This window comes from Trachurus japonicus, chromosome 5 (genome assembly GCF_045865225.1).
Source record: "Trachurus japonicus isolate A0001 chromosome 5, Traja_1.0".
NCBI lineage: Eukaryota > Metazoa > Chordata > Actinopteri > Carangiformes > Carangidae > Trachurus > Trachurus japonicus.
Genome location: NC_140911.1, coordinates 30,515,545 through 30,531,349, shown reverse-complemented (window position 1 = coordinate 30,531,349; position 15,805 = coordinate 30,515,545). Strand labels below are relative to the sequence as shown.

The 15,805-nt window shown below is 39.3% G+C and overlaps 2 protein-coding genes across 4 annotated transcripts in view; one reads left to right on the top strand and one right to left on the bottom strand.

The window, feature by feature from the left end:
- Window positions 1-898: 898 nt before the first annotated feature.
- On the top strand, window positions 899-4,949 carry LOC146987902 (uncharacterized). The gene is made up of 8 exons (XM_085777948.1): window positions 899-905; window positions 1,814-2,110; window positions 2,287-2,337; window positions 3,293-3,415; window positions 4,085-4,122; window positions 4,338-4,404; window positions 4,721-4,761; window positions 4,860-4,949. The coding sequence occupies exons 1-8, from the start codon at window positions 899-901 to the stop codon at window positions 4,947-4,949; spliced, it is 714 nt and encodes a 237-aa protein (XP_085634074.1).
- Window positions 4,950-9,970: 5,021 nt separating this feature from the next.
- The window catches only part of cacna2d3 (calcium channel, voltage dependent, alpha2/delta subunit 3), a 39,939-nt gene continuing 34,104 nt past the window's right edge, over window positions 9,971-15,805 (bottom strand). For 2 of the 3 annotated variants that reach the window (XR_015035868.1, XR_015035869.1), the window contains 11 exons: window positions 15,450-15,527; window positions 15,263-15,324; window positions 15,128-15,172; window positions 14,979-15,041; window positions 13,780-13,850; window positions 13,399-13,474; window positions 13,144-13,184; window positions 12,130-12,185; window positions 11,907-12,024; window positions 11,331-11,761; window positions 9,971-10,831 (listed from right to left, as the gene is read on the bottom strand). Coding sequence is in view for 1 of the 3 variants with exons in the window: in XM_085777375.1 (XP_085633501.1) it covers window positions 10,739-10,831; window positions 11,331-11,413; window positions 11,649-11,761; window positions 11,907-12,024; window positions 12,130-12,185; window positions 13,144-13,184; window positions 13,399-13,474; window positions 13,780-13,850; window positions 14,979-15,041; window positions 15,128-15,172; window positions 15,263-15,324; window positions 15,450-15,527 (899 nt within the window). In the remaining 2 variants the exon portion in view is untranslated. The remainder of the gene's footprint in view (window positions 10,832-11,330; window positions 11,762-11,906; window positions 12,025-12,129; window positions 12,186-13,143; window positions 13,185-13,398; window positions 13,475-13,779; window positions 13,851-14,978; window positions 15,042-15,127; window positions 15,173-15,262; window positions 15,325-15,449; window positions 15,528-15,805) is intronic. The other variant, XM_085777375.1, reaches the window with a different exon arrangement.

Sequence of the window (15,805 nt, the reverse complement as noted above, 5' to 3'; positions counted from 1 at the left end):
GTTCCTGAGGTCCACATTTTCACGCTCTTGTGACTGTGATGTCTGTAACACACTAACCCTCACAGGATTTCTTCAGATTTGGAACAAATATTTGATTGGACTTAAGCTGTATGTGTGTGTTGGATCTAACCTGCATGTTGATTGGCTGAGTTTTGAAAGCCGTGATAACAAGCTCCAGTTGAGTTTCTGTGCAGTTATGCATCAGTGTTTTGGAGTGGCTAAATACAGTGACTAGTTTGAGAATATATCTCCTGTCTGTCTCTGACTCATCAGTGAAACATTACCGTAAATAGAAATGTCAGCTCACTGCCTTCATAACATTCAACACTGCTACTGCCCATTGTTCATGAAAGATTGAGACAGTAACAACGTCTCTGTAACACCACAAACCTTCTGGTGCCAGTAGCAATGTGGTGACACATTGTACCTCATACAAAACTGCAGCTCCTGCCATTTACACATTGAACTTGGCTTTATTACTTGGCTCTATTACTTATTACTTACTATAGTTCAGTTCATTGTGCAGCTGTAACTCCTGCCTCTGACAGAATGGCACATTTGGTGGAGTTTTAATCGTTCTACATTTAGTTGATCATTTGATTTAATTAATGTTGTTAACACATTGTATTTCTTACAGATTCCTTTCATCAGATTCATGTTCAAGGTCAGTCTGACGACCATCACCTTTCACAGCCCATGTTACTGTTTGCATAGTTGATCACAGTCTGGGAGTGATGTCAACATTTTCACCATTATTTCACTGATTTCCCAGTAGGAATATATTGACAAAACAGGGTATTTAGAATTTAACATAATAGTTGCTTTCAATACCCAAGTGAACCCACTGGTGATGGACTTAGTGACTCTGAACTGTAGTGACAGTGCAGTGACCATCACCATGTATAGTGAGTGACTGGGTTTTTTTTGTTTTTTTTTACATGCCTTTATGTCACCATACAGTGTTACTGCATAAGAGCACAGTGACATTGTGTTATATTACAAAAGTTTTTTATAAACAGGGAAAAAAAATGAGGTGTTACATTCAGTTTTGTCAGTTTGACAAAGTGATTTTTTTTTTTTTTGGTTACTATAGCCTACTTATCATATTGTAAGTCACTCTTATATAATTTTTTATTCTTATTTAAATATGTTGACTGAGGTGAGATTAAAAGACTATATATATGACTTCAATAGAATATTATTGACCTTTTAATCATCAGGTCTGACTGTTTAGCAGTCCTAATGGTTCCACTCCTGTGACTGTGAATACGACACCAGATAACAAAATCATGCACATATTGAGGGTGTTTCTCACAGAGTACATGTTCTCCTACTGCTGCCTGCTCAAGTGCACCAATACACACACATACACATACATTTGTCCACACATGACACTGACAGGTCCAAATCCATTTTGTTATGTACTGTAGTATGCAGTGGAAATGGACAACACAGACTACGTCCAGTTTTAACAAGACCACAGATAGGACCTGTTATATGTTTGAATGATTAGCAAGAATATATGATTCTATGCAATTTTTTCTGAAGTTTGTGATTTGAATCAGCAGGTTTGACAGTTACCGGTCCTAATGCTTCCACTCTTGTGAAAACAGTTTCAGGTAACATGAATTTTGTGTGACATCACTTACCGGTAATCTCAAAGTACAGGTTTCTTGTATTACTGCATGAGATTGCACAAACACATTGTTGCACACATTCTGTCTACATATGAAACTGATGGCTCTAAAATCGGCAGTGTTGGTTAGCAGAATGACATGTTGTGTTTAATTAATCTTTCATCAACCCTTTATAGGTGAAAAACCAGAGCTCAGTCTTGAATATACTCCTGGTGTCCAAGTTCTCTTTACTTGTTCACTGCCTGGATCGGCTAATGGCTCAACAAGCTGCCACCTGTACTTTGGGGAACAAACTAGTCCAGTAGTCAAAACTACAGTCACAGGGAAGGCAACATCCTGCAAGTTGAGTGTCAGAATAGACGATTTCCGGAGACATCTGGATGGTGTTCAGCAAAAGGAAGCCAGTTGTGATTACCGTCTGGGAGGAGAACACAACCCTCTGTCTCTTCGTAGTGATGGATACAACTTGACTGGTAAGTCAGGAGACAATGTTCCACAGCTACGTGTATTATGTATGAAATAAATTTAATTTATGTCAATCCATCAAAAACATGGCCATAGAATTAAGTAAATATTGCTACCAGAGAAGTTTTATGTTGAAGTGATGATAAAATTCACAGGCAAAAAAACATTTTTCCTTTCACTGTAGACATTGTGGAAAGTGAATCACCCACAAAACCAGAGATCAAAACGACCACAGGTACATAACACACATTCTAACAGAAAAACCTCACTGTATATGACTTCTATACAAATAACTTTATTGACCTTTTAATCAGCAGGTCCGACTGGTATCAGTCCTAATGCTTCCACTCCTGTGACTCCTGTGAAAACAACATCAGGTAACAAAATTAAACAGAGTACATACTATATTTGAACTAGACAGTAATTTGGACACATATAAAGTGTGTTATTGCTTTATCACAGAGAACATACTACTGTTGCACAAATACACTTTTTTTTAACCTTTTAATCATCAGGTCTGACTGTTAGCAGTCCTAATGGTTCCACTCCTGTGACCGTGAATACGACACCACCAGGTAACAACATCATCCACATATTGAGGGTGTTAGTAGTTTCTAACAGAGTACATGTTCTCCTACTGCTGCCTGCTCAAGTGCACCTTTGCCATATATTTGTCCATGCATGACACTGACAGGTCCAAATCCATTTTGCTATATAGATGCAGTGGAAAAGGAGTTAAAAACAATACAGATTATGTCCAGTTTTACTAAAACCACAGGTAGGACCTGAGGCTGTTATACTGTATGTCTGAATAATAAACAAGAATATGACCTCTATGCAATGTTTTAAAAGTTTGTCATTTGAATCAACAGGTCTGACTGTTACCAGTCCTAATGCTTCCATTCTTGTGACTCCTGTGAAAACAGCATTAGGTAACAAAATTATACATAATTTTTTTTTTTTTACATCATTTAATCACAAAGTACATGTTTCTTATATTTGTGCTACAACAGTAATTTGGACACAGTGTGTTATACATCTCAGTGCTCAAAACTGGTACCATCTCATTTACAGTATATTTGTGCTGTATTGCTCAGTAGTCTGACAGTGAATCAGCCTGTTCAACGTCATGATGTCACGTTCACTGCTTCATTTAGTTCACTGTGTTTGGCTTCAACACTTGTTTGTAGCTTCCAAAACAGGAATGAGGACACGGGATTTTTGGATAGCGATGATAGCGGTGACTGGTTTTGGAGTAACCATAGGTGTCATCTTACTGGGAGTGGCACTTCTCTGTACCAAAAGGAGAAGTGGTGAGAAACAACCTTGGGTTTCTTGAAAGGCAATATAAATTAAAGTTATCATTATTCTTCTTATTATTATTATTATGCTGGTTTATATGTCCAGTAAAGACTGATTGTCTTCCTTTTCATGGTAAAGCAATTAAAAAAAAAAAATAAAACTACATAAAATAGACAAATAAAAAGTCATTCAGTCAATGAAAGTATACCAGAAATGGTTATAGCCAGTACAGGTGCGATTAAAGTGCTCTGACTGAAACCTTCTCCTTCTCTTTGTATTTTCAAGAGAGAATCTCTAACAAGAGGTAAGACACCTTTGAAGTTTATTTTTGATTTTCTATCACAACTCTTACGTAGAAAAGTTTATCTTACTTAATTCAGATAGCTGCTATCTGTCTTGACCAAGAAGAACCCAGTTGTTGTGGATTAAGTGCCTTGCTTCGGGGCAGCAGGACATTAGAAGAGAATCAGTGGAGAGATCACGTTGTCTACTCTAATTTACTTATTTTATTTCTACACACTATTTCTACAGGTCTCGAGTCAGGGTCAACAGTAAGTACACAACACATTCAGTGGTCAAACATTGTAATTTCTCTTTCATATACATTATTATGTATTATTGCATTTATACGTTTTGTCATTTAGTATTCACATTATTCTCTGTTTTTCTTTCTGCTGCAGGTCATGTTACACAGCTGAATCATGACCACAGAGAACTGGTAACTGAAAACACTTTTTTTCTGCTTCACATTATCTGGTATAAAATGTTTGAATTGCAAAGCCTCACCAGTGCCTCACTACATATGGACCTAAACTGTAACAGTAAAAAGTGTTTTTTAATTGAGAAATGTGATTGCTGGATTATGTCATAAGGATATGTTTGTATGTTTCTGGACTTTTCCTCTTTCCTCATCATTTCATCAATCATCTCAAGTTACCAGCAGGTAGAGATGAAGCCTACAGTATGATAACCACAGGACCCGCTGCATCTAGTCCCACTGGTGAGCTGTTTCACTTTACACATCACTGAATGCATTACAGTGTTTCTTGTATCAGATGGTTTTATACATTTTAATAATGACATAATTGAAAAGCACCACAACAAGACACATTATTATAGTGAAATCACACAATACTTGATCCAAAATTGGGCTCTTGTTATGTATATGTAATTAGTACTATGATGCAGGCATGTATTTAATCACTGAGCACTTTTTTACAGAATTCAGATTCTCCTCTCTCCTTTATTTTATACAGACTGTGTGCAGTAAAATGTCAAATCTGACTGAAAACCATGATCTGTTCTCTCACTCACAGGTTCAGTGACACTCAACCATCAAGAGAGACAAAATGAGGATGTGAGTGAAAAATGGGGCACACTGTGTTGAGTGTATTCATGATGTGAGATGCTAAAGATTCATTGAGCTCTTACATTTGGTATGTTTCTTTCCTATAGTCTGACGTATACCATATGTACGCCACCATCTCTGATGAGCCTCCTGCATCAGCCCTCAATATGATGTACAGCACCCTGCAGGCACACTGACAACAGACAGCTGAAAGTCCAGAGAGCTGGTTTTAAACAATGTGTGTTTTTTTCACCTTGTCTTTTATACTGTAATGCTGCATTGTAATGTTAAAGGGATAGTTCAACATTTTGGCAAATTGGCCCATTGCCATAATCCCTATAGTCAGCCATTTTGGTGCCCTAGGCGAGATTACTCTCAGGCGCCCCCCCAACAATGATCATAATGATCATAACGATAACATAGCAGTGTATCTCTATGTCCCCTCTGACCCTGAGATACACAACTTGCACAACAATCAGTAAAATTGCATTGAGTAAATCCTGGGTGAAGACATGAAAAAATTAGTCTCTTCACAATCATGAGAACAAACTGTTGTGGTGCTTGAAATGGGTATACGAAAGTCTGGGCTTCACAAAAGCAGTGGAATATACTGTATGATATAAGGCGATAAGTGTGGGAAAAAAATTGTGAAATTGCTTTTTGAGCATAAATGTTAGGCCTAACTGTCATTCTCACCAAATGTCTCAAATGTGGGATAACAGAAGCTAAACATTGACTTCATTGACTTCAACTTCATGAGATGTGTGTAGCCCTAAATGAGAAATTTTCTCCAAATATCAACTAAGTAGACAAAAAACACACAAAATGTACAATATTTAGCCTATATAATGTATCCTATATGTGTTGCCACTGTGGTACTGTTTGAGAGGTAAAAAAAAAAAAAAAAAAACTAGTTTGAGAGCTCAGCAGGTCTGAATACAGAGCTGGAGCTGATCTGGAGCTGAGGCCCACTGGCCCTGCTGTCTGAGCAGGCTGAAATCTCTACTATGGTATCTTCTTTTTTCATAATCTTCCTCATCAAATTAGTCAGAACTTTAAACCTCTGAAGCACCGTCATCATCCTCACTGCCTCTCTCTCTCTCTCTCTCTCTCTCTCTCTGTCCCTCTGAACGACTCTGCTGTTTCGAAGCGCTTCACAGTTGTTGTTTTGATTGACAGGTCGTCAAGGGCGTGCGGCCGTGCGTATTTGAAAGAGGAGAGTCTCCCAATCACAGTAGTTGAACCACATTTCTACTGCGTAAATGACCGAAATATGAAAAAAAAAAAACATATTGAGACGGTCGCGCAAACGCGCCGGCATTTGTGCCACACATCTAATTAAAAATGTGGCGTTTCTAACAAGAAAACGGCTTGAGAGCATTCCTGCTGCAGACAGGTATCTGCTGTGTGTGTGTGACTATACACAATTTAGGAACATGTTTGTCATTGTTTATTTATTTGTTTTGGGGTTTTTTTTCTACACAGAAAACACTAAGTGAGGGGGCGCAGGGACATAAATCATTATTATTATCTTTTTTTTTTTTTTCCCCCCTTGACTGGCGGCGCCCCTCCAGCAGTTGGCGGTCTAGGCGACCGCCTATATCGCCTATGCCTAGAGCCGGCCCTGCCTATAGTCATAGTAGTAGGTTTGTTACCTTTAATTGTTGGTGCAAGCTATTTTTAGAACGGCGGAGCAGAGCGGTGAGCTGCTCAGAGCTACGCTACAGAGGCTAATGGGATTTCTTGGTTTCCCTCATCAAACTCATCAAATACACAATCCAACAACTCCAAAACGTTCTGGTGGACAAGTTGTGACCTGCACATTCACCACACTATGAGATAATAAAGGAACGGTACAAGACAGAGTCTTTTTTTCGAGGTAAATTCATGCAAAACCGCTGGTGTGCGTTCCTGTCGGGGGCAGGTTTTTGGCAAGCAGTCCCTGCATTTGCCTCGAAAACAACTCAGTGTGTGTTCTCTGCTCCACCGTTCTAAAAATAGGTTGCACTGACAATGAAAGGTAACGGACCTACTCCTTAAACTATGGGGATTATGGCAGTGGGCCAATTTTCCAAAATGTTCAACTGTCCCTTTAAGGAGATCCAACAGAGGAAAGCTGATCTGGTCTGGTGTTGCGCCTTTGCTACTGGGAACTACAGATACACGGAGGTTCGAGTCACTTGAGCTGTACCAGGAGTCAGTGTCCAGGCCTCCATATGTTTTTACTTCATACCAGTGACATGCAAATGTCTGCATTAATACTTATTCAATCTTGTACTCGTACCGATTAAGCTAAGGAGTAATTGTGACTTGGTCTGTGCACAAACATGTAACCTAAAATAATGAGAGGGTGGGGGGGTCATGTTGCCAGGTCATGTTGGGAAATGATTGTGAGTGTCTGAATATGAGTTATTCTGGAGGTGATGTGTACATGAAGCATAAAACATCATTCTCATACATCGCCCTGTCGAAATGAGAAAACATGGATCCTGCTTATTCATACTGATCATGGGATCCTGTTGAACGGGTGCCACGCAGGCGACTGGATTCCACCACTGAATATGACAAAGCTGCATGAATCACTGTGTTACAATTGTGTGACAGATTATTCCAGATGTATTATATTATTATTTTCTGTTAAACAATTTCTGATTGAAAATTGTATCTTTTAAAGTAATTTTATATGGCTTTGTTGATAATGTATTACTTCACATGTCTCATGATCAATACATGATATTGATTTGTGAGCACAGAGTGATCAGAGGGTGGAATGTAATAGACATTCTCATAAGAATTCCTTGAGATAATCTGATGATCTTGAACAAACTTGTCATGACTGTATTGTTCATGACTTGTCATGACTGTATCACATTGTACTGTGTATGATGACATCGTGTGGTTTTGTTTACATAATTTAACTGTTAGATAATAAGTGACTCAGACTGTATTTCATCTACCTTCTCTCTTGGCCTCAGTCATGCATCTCATGCCTGTGGGTCCATCTGCAAACATCCTGGATCATATTTACAGAATAAATCATCTGCTAAATTCTGCTGGAGAGCAGAATGTGAATTATTTGTGTATAATATTGTATCTTTTTGTATTTTGCATAGTTGCATCTATGTTACCATTTAAGTCAGTGAGAAACATGGTCATTGAGGGTGTGAGATTCTTTTGATCCCTGTTTCTGTAGGAAGTGGCACTGACATTTGTTTGTGACATTTTGTAGCGGTTGTGACTGGTTTTTAGTGTAACTGTGTGAGGTAAGGTGTGTTCAAAAAAACAAAACAAAATGACTTCATCCAGTGTAAACCTGCATCCCTCCTATCTTATTAAATCACAAAATGAACTTGAGTCTCTATACTTGCTGATATTGCATGAAGAAGGTTGAAAAGAACTCAGAAGCATAGAGGCAGTGTTATCTTTAAACTGACAGGAAAGTATGCAGGTTCAACATGTACTGAAGATCAAATCTATTTATGCCTCTTTGGCCTCTCAGTGCGACTCTGCTGCTGCTGAGAGCAGGTGTTGCACAATACTCAGTTGTGCTATTGACACATTCTGGCTGTGGTCATCTGGAATTTGCACGAAATGACATGACATCAATTCGTAACCACTTTGCATGTGAAGTTATAAGTATGTCAAACAGGAGGGATGGTGTCCCGCCCTGCCACAGAAATGACTCCCTTTGCAGGGTGTCACACTGTTTTGATATACAGTACTACAGTGTACCTGGAGCCAATCCACTGGACTGAGGCTGTTTGTTTGTTATACAGACTGTGGCAAACCACATGGATAATGATCTCACTGTGCGTGTCTTTCTCACAAGCTGGTTCTGAGGAAGTGGAAGGCCAAGAGTTTTAAAATGCAGAAGTAAGTGAGAGATGAGGAGGCACAGTAATCGATTTCCCATAAATATGAACAGACGTTACGGTTGGTTTCTGTCATTTCCCAGAGTGGTACATCATTCAACATCTAACATTACTATTACTCTGTCTCTGAGAAGCCATACAGCTACAGTGGTTATAGGAGACACTGAGTCCAGCACTGTGAAACCACACTGAGGCACAGGCATCAGTTTACTGCTCAGAGAAAGATGAAGCATAAACAGTGTGTGACTGTTTCTGTTGGCTTCAATAGTGCAGTTTTCTCTTCTCACACCTGACAATCTACATTACAACCACTGCATTATTCCAACTTTGTGTCCTTTTGTTCTTATTTTTAGATTGAACTGAATGTTTGTGCTGCCAGGAGGAGTCGGACATGTTTTGTCAGTGCATGGGACGCTATGCTGGACGCAGAAGGTTGATGCATAACGTTAACTGGAGGAGAGTGGGTGAGTTGTGTTTTTGTCCCTTTAACCAGGCAAAGCTAACAGATGTTTGATGCCTTGTGTTATGTCCCGGGGACTCTGTTTGTACTGGTGACAAAGTTTGGTGCTGCATTACTTGTGGCTATGAGTGGCTTTTTGATCGTGGTTTGCCCGTGGAGAAATAGACTGCGCTGTTTGTTATGGTGTGGTCTTTGCTAAAGTTGCTACAACTAGAGAAGCTGGCGGTTGTAAACTGTTTTCTTGTCTGTAACAACATCTATTGCACGTCTGTCCGTCCTGGGTGAGGGATCCCTCCTCTGTTGCTCACCCTGAGGTTTCTCCGATTTTTCCCTGTTAAAAGGGTTTTCTATGGAGTTTTTCCTCAGTCAATGTGAGGGTCTAAGGACAGAGGATGTTGTTACGATGCCCAGGGCCGTTGTATAGGGGAGAAAGGTGATGATAATTCTAGGGGCCCAGTGCCCAGTGGGGCCCACAAAAAACCCCAGTAGTTTAATCTTTGTATGACTGAATTATTCTGCTTAGACCCTGACTAATACTCATAGTAATGCTGCACTAGCATCAAAACAAAGTATTACATACGTAGTCTAAGAAAAAAAGTGGAAAAGTCAGGGGCCCACTTTAGTATTCTTTAAGGGGGCCCAGAATTCCTAGCTACGGCCCTGACGATGCCATGTAAAGCCCTTTGAGACAAACTGTTTGTAAAAACGGGCTATACAAATAAAATTGCCTTGCCTTGCCTTAGCAGACTTGATCTCTCGAGGGGGGGTCCAACTCAGTGTCACGGTGCGCTAGACCATGGATTAAATTTACGCCGGAATATCCCTTTAATGTATGTTGTTGTTTTGTTTTTTTTACACAACATGAATGACACAAGTAAACAAGGTGTAAATGAAGGAAAATATTTCTTTGTATTTATTCATCAGCTTTCTCCAACATGTGGTAAAGAGTATGTGGTCACCTTGACGAACTGTGGATGAGTGGATGAATCTAACTCTTAAAACTCACTGTTGAAACTTCATCATGCATCATTAGCTTTAAATGTCTTTTAACACACCTTAACATGTCCTGTGGTCTCTCTGGTATTTTACATGATCCTCTCATCATCAACATCAAAATGATCTTAGTTACAAAACAAATGTGATGTACTAGAAGAAAAGTGTGACGGCCCTGTCAACAGTTTTTAGCAATTTAATGCCAAAAATATAGACCACTCAGCATTCTTTTCAAAAGTGCATTTTACATTCTGCTGACTTAAACATTAACTTTCATCCCCCCCCCCCCCTCCCCACAAAGAAATGTGTTATTATCACTTGTACTCATAGGCATTTGTTTTGACTGTAGACACTTCATGTTCTCTTATTTAACACATTCACAACAATACGACAAACTGTCACCGACGTGATCTGCAGTGCTCTGAGTGAAGTCACCCAGCACCCTCTTTTTCTTTTTCTGCACCACATCATTTCTGTTTTCTGCATTAATGGAGGTGAGTCTCAGTGCTACAGAGAAGGATATTTTTTTTCTTAGAAGAGCGCTGCCTTTTGCAGAAGTATGAGCAAATTCATTTCTGATTGGCCATGTTCTCTATGTGTTGTTTAAGCATCTTCTTGTTGAGTTAAGTCCTTACTGATGTCCAGTCCTGCTTGCTGACGGTCACCTGCTGATGGTCGCTGCTATCAGAGGGAGCAGAGCTGCTGTTAGAGCGCTGGAGAGCCGTGTAGCTGAACCACACTCCATGGCATTTTCCTGCAGGAGACACAATCATTTGTAATGCATATAGAGCAGAACATGGCTATTACATTAAACTGTAACTGGGGCTTATATAAAAGACAATAGATCGAGCCCCATAAATACAAAGGTATTGCTGTGTAGATGCAGTGTAAACTGTTCATTGACCCTGCTTTAAAGTACATTTTTCTATTTGCACAACTGTATTTATTGTTGCATCCAAATACTGGTATGTTTTGGAGTTTTTTTGTTTTGTTTTATTGTACCTTTTATGACTGGCTGGCTGTCAGAATGGATTTAATTGACACCTGATGTCCATGTGATGCCAGAAAGACATTGGACACTAACAACCCAAATGTTGTAGACAGATTTAAGTTCAATTTGTTCTTGAATAAATGGAAAGCAAGTTAACTGGCTTTCTGGGGTTTAGTTGGTGTTGGGTTGTTTATAGTGTATATTTAGACAAACATGCACACACATGGGTTCAGTATATGTAACACAAGACTTGTTCTCATACCTCAGGGTGGAAAGGATGACATGATTCAGGTTTCTTCCTGTCCTTCTGAAACTTCAGTCTGTCACATTTCAGTGACTCGTTGTGTTCAAAGGTGTCAAGGATAAAAATGAACACACAACAGTTTCATTTTTATTGAAGCCTCACTTACATCTCAACTCATTTAGTCTGATGTCAAACTGAATGCGTGGGTGGTTTAACTGCAAAAACAACCCTAAAGACACACAATGATTCTGATATGACTTATATGTTTCCTCATGATTAAACTAGCCATGCACTCGAATGAAAATCAAACATGAGTGTTTCATTTAGAAAGGATATACATGATCTCGATGGGGTCCATCGTTACTGGTAAAGAACTGCTGCAGTCACATTTATTTTCCACAACCACCATGAAGAGGTTGCTGCTGGGAATCTGCTGTATGACAAAAGATCTGCAGCCCAAACACACACAGTTAGAATATGCATTGTTTATACTATTACTATATAATATGAATGGATATTGTGATCATGGGAATTAATGACTGATATTTAAAATAATTAATTGAGTAATTCATCTGATGTAGCCTGCAGCCGTACCTGATGCAGCCCTCACAGTCAATGTTGCCAGTTGTTTCTTTGATGGTGCGTTCAGAGACAAAAGCAGGGTATTCTGTGTCACATGGAACCATCATGGTTTTACCCCGAGACCTCTGAGCTGAATGTGAGACAGAGAAACTGAACCACAAGTGCTGGACAAAAACACAGAGAGTTCTTCCAACTCTCACACATTTCCCTTTGCTCTCATGAATTCATCAGATACCTTTAACGGAGAGGTCGACATTCCACCAGCTGTACAGGTTAAATTCTAATAGAAAACTAATGAGAAAAACACAAGTATCATATTTAAACCAATGTTGTACCAATATATTCATTGATGGAAATCGGCACAAGTTAATTAAAGCAGAAGTAAGCAGAATATTTGTGTTAATATAAGTCTTAAATAGTTATATCTTCCGACAGCAAATCACTTTTATAGAGTGTTTGGTCTGAAACACGGGTCTGTCAGTCACTCTGCTCTGCTGTAAGCCGAGGAGAAAACTTTCCTTGTATCCTACAACCTTTATCCAATGAGGAGAGAGAACGGCATAAAGGGGCGGTCCTCTCTGTGTGTGCAGCCAAGGGATGCGCGTGAATGTGGTGACGTAGGGATGAGGGCGGGGACTGCTAACTCCATCGGCTGACAGGAAGTTACGGCCAAAACGGCCGGATCGCTTACTTCTGCTTTAAATAACATATTACAAAATGTTAAAGGGATAGTTCACTCAAAATCGAAAACTCATTATCTACTCACCCTCATGTCGACTAAGGGCTGGGAGAGGTTTCAGAGTCCTCCGTGCCTTCTCGGAGGCTCGGTGCAGCGCTGCACTGCCATATGACGGTAGCAGACGGGGCTCACTTTTCTTCGTCCAAAAAGACACACCAAAAAAACATCCAAATACCTCCGCAGTGCTTGTCAAGAGGGACATTACAGACGAGCACTATGGAGGTATTTGGATGTTTTTTTGGTGTGAAGTGCTGCACCGAGCCCCCCTGTAACTCCAAGAAGGCACGGAGGACTCTGAAACTTCTCCCAACCCTTAGTCGATATAAGGGTGAGTAGATGAGTGAAATTTCAATTTTGAGTGAACTATCCCTTTAAGTAATAAAGACATCAATACTGTATCTATTCAATAAAAGCTTTGGTTGTCATTCAATGTTTAAATGATTGTATGCCTATAAACATGTAGCTAACAAACTAGTATGTTATTTACAAAATAGGTTTAGAAGTTCTTACATGACCAGTTCAGTCAGGAGCCACTTGACCACAGAGAAAGGCTGAGAAAGAAAACCAGCAAAATCATTTAATGTCCTGTCTGTGTGGTTAAATGTTGCAATTCACATGAAAAACAACTAAATTAATCTGTCACAAGTGTGTGGACACCTTGACTGTGGTTTATGCACATACTCAGATCATGCAGATATAGATTCAGTGTATCATCATGCGTAATGAATGTCTTTATCTCTGAGCTAATCTGTCTTGTGCACTTACGTCTGATAAAGTGCGAGCACTGTCGCTGCTCCCTGAGTACTCCTTACAAAGAGCCTGGTAGTCGTACAGCGTGATCCTACAACACCAACAGCCAGCAGTTACTTACTCTGTGTGGTACAGTATATAACAGAATGCATTAAACATTACTGTAATGACAGATTTAATCTGTGGACTTGGAGTGAATAAGTGTCAGAAGTGATCTAAATTAAATAAATGATTGTTACATACTCAATGGGGCAAGATTAACGTTTAAAACCATACACAGCCTCAGTCCTACTGTTGGAAACATATGGTCCAGAAACATATTATGGACAGAAAAATACATGTATGTTTTTAAGGTCAGGTCTTGTGGGTGTTTCAGGGAGGAATTACAGTTCAGACCTTTTGAAGGATCCCATCTGGAGAAGTTTGTTCATAACGGCTCCTTCCACCTCTCCAAAGAACAGCCCTGTCTGAGACAGACACGATGCCAAAACACACAAGCACGCACTTCAAAAATACAGCAATTTACAGTGTAAAAAAGATAATTTCATTAAAAATGTCACTCAATTTTCACTGTGTTTGTTGTCTTTGCCAAATCCTGAGGGAACTGCAGTGCTACTGTTTCACCTCCAGCTAACACTGAAACACAGTGTAAGGCCCAGAGTGAGCTGAAGAGTCAAGTGATAATTCTCTGTAGGTTTAGCGATACGGGTGACTTGAATGATTTTTCAAACCTACATAAATATTGATAAATCAGAAATGCAAGAAAGAAAACTTATTTGAAGCTCACTTACAAAATGCTGTGAAATTTGAATTTGAAAAAGAAACTGTATCTTCAGCAATAGGCCCGTCACAGTTATTACATAATCTCTTGATATTTGAGCTGACCACACTTATTTTTATAATGGTTAAAATGGTTTCCATTCATCTGTATAAAAACAGCTGGTTGAAACTAACAGAAATGTCATATTTCATCACAATTTCCTTGTCATTTCCCACCATTTGAGGTTTGACTGGTCCTCCTTTAGTGACATCACATTGCGCCACTAGTGGAGCTCCACAAACATTTATCTTGAGGCATTTGATGACTGCATTTCGATGAGCATCTATTTACATTAGCATCATGGATTTAGTTGCAAAGCCTAAAGTCAAACAGAAATGCAGTTTTTATTTCTATGTTCCAATATTTAAAGCCAATAAATGGCTCTTCTTCTTCATAAGGTGTAAGTGTATTATCAAGTTGTGGCATAAAATGATTAGAAAAAGACAAATCATCAATTGCAATTTTTTGTTTGTCGATTAGTCGCCAACTAAAATTTGACAGCCCTGTTCAGCCAATAAAGTTCATTTATTCTTTTTTCTTTTAAACCAGAGCTAGAGGTGTTCAAGTTAAACTTGGTAAATCTGTGGGAAGCCATATTGTCTGATAGTGGACTGAAACATTTCACCAGGGCACTGCTGTGATGAAAGGTTTTCTCTCATGACTCATCTTCATTCAGACAAGAAAATAATCCATTAACATACAGTAGCTCATGAATGTGCAAGAAGTCAAAACAAGTTTCCATGATTTCAGCATTTATTCATAGAACACACAGTACCTGAGACTGCTCCTCTGTGACGAGAATGAAGCCGTTGTTGTCAATGAGATAACAGTTGATGTCCTGTCAGAGGGTGAAGAAAAAGATATAGTCAACAAAACAACCAGAGGGGAAACAAACAAAAGCCAGAATGAAGTGTGTGTTCTTACCTCACTGTCACAGCTGATGCTACATTTTCCATCCAGAGCTGTACACTGAGCACAGGACACGAGGAGTTTACACTCATACCAAATCAGGAAGCTCTGTTTTTGCAGACTGTGTCAAACTAGTTGTTGTGTAGTTACCTGTCTGCAGGCCGTCCAGAACTTCCTCTGAAAGAACTCCAGCTTCATCTGGATCCCTACAGCTGAGCACAAGACCAAGCACATAGAACACTGTTCAATATCTAACATGAGCATTCAAAAATATGTAATATATAAAAAGATTTTAAAATAAAATATGTAAAAAATTAGATGAAAATGTGTTTGTAACCTGCAACAATTGGAGATTTCCTGTCATCAAGGAGTTGAATTGCTGTGCTGGCCAAAACCACGCTCTTATTTTCTAAAGCTGGGGAGGAAGAAAAGAGAATGAACTGTAATTCATTTAACTGACTTTACACTTGCTGCTCAGTAGATGGCACCAAACGCTCAGCGGTTGAGAAGGAACCAGCAGCAACACTCCATTAGTTTACAGTAATGGAGTCCAGTCAGAGCTTTTTCTACAGCCTGATGACTCCTATATTTCTGAAATGAATGCCTTAATGGGACATTTCAGGTTATGACGGCAAAGCCTGAGGACATGCAGTCATCATTAAACAAAGGAAAGGTGCTAAATGTCCTTTTCTC

Excerpts from the sequence above, each read along its gene's own strand:
- LOC146987902 (XM_085777948.1), top strand. Across the intron at positions 2,111-2,286 it reads TGATGGATACAACTTGACTG|ACATTGTGGAAAGTGAATCA; the intron begins GTAAGTCAGGAG and ends CTTTCACTGTAG. Across the intron at positions 4,405-4,720 it reads CGCTGCATCTAGTCCCACTG|GTTCAGTGACACTCAACCAT; the intron begins GTGAGCTGTTTC and ends TCTCACTCACAG.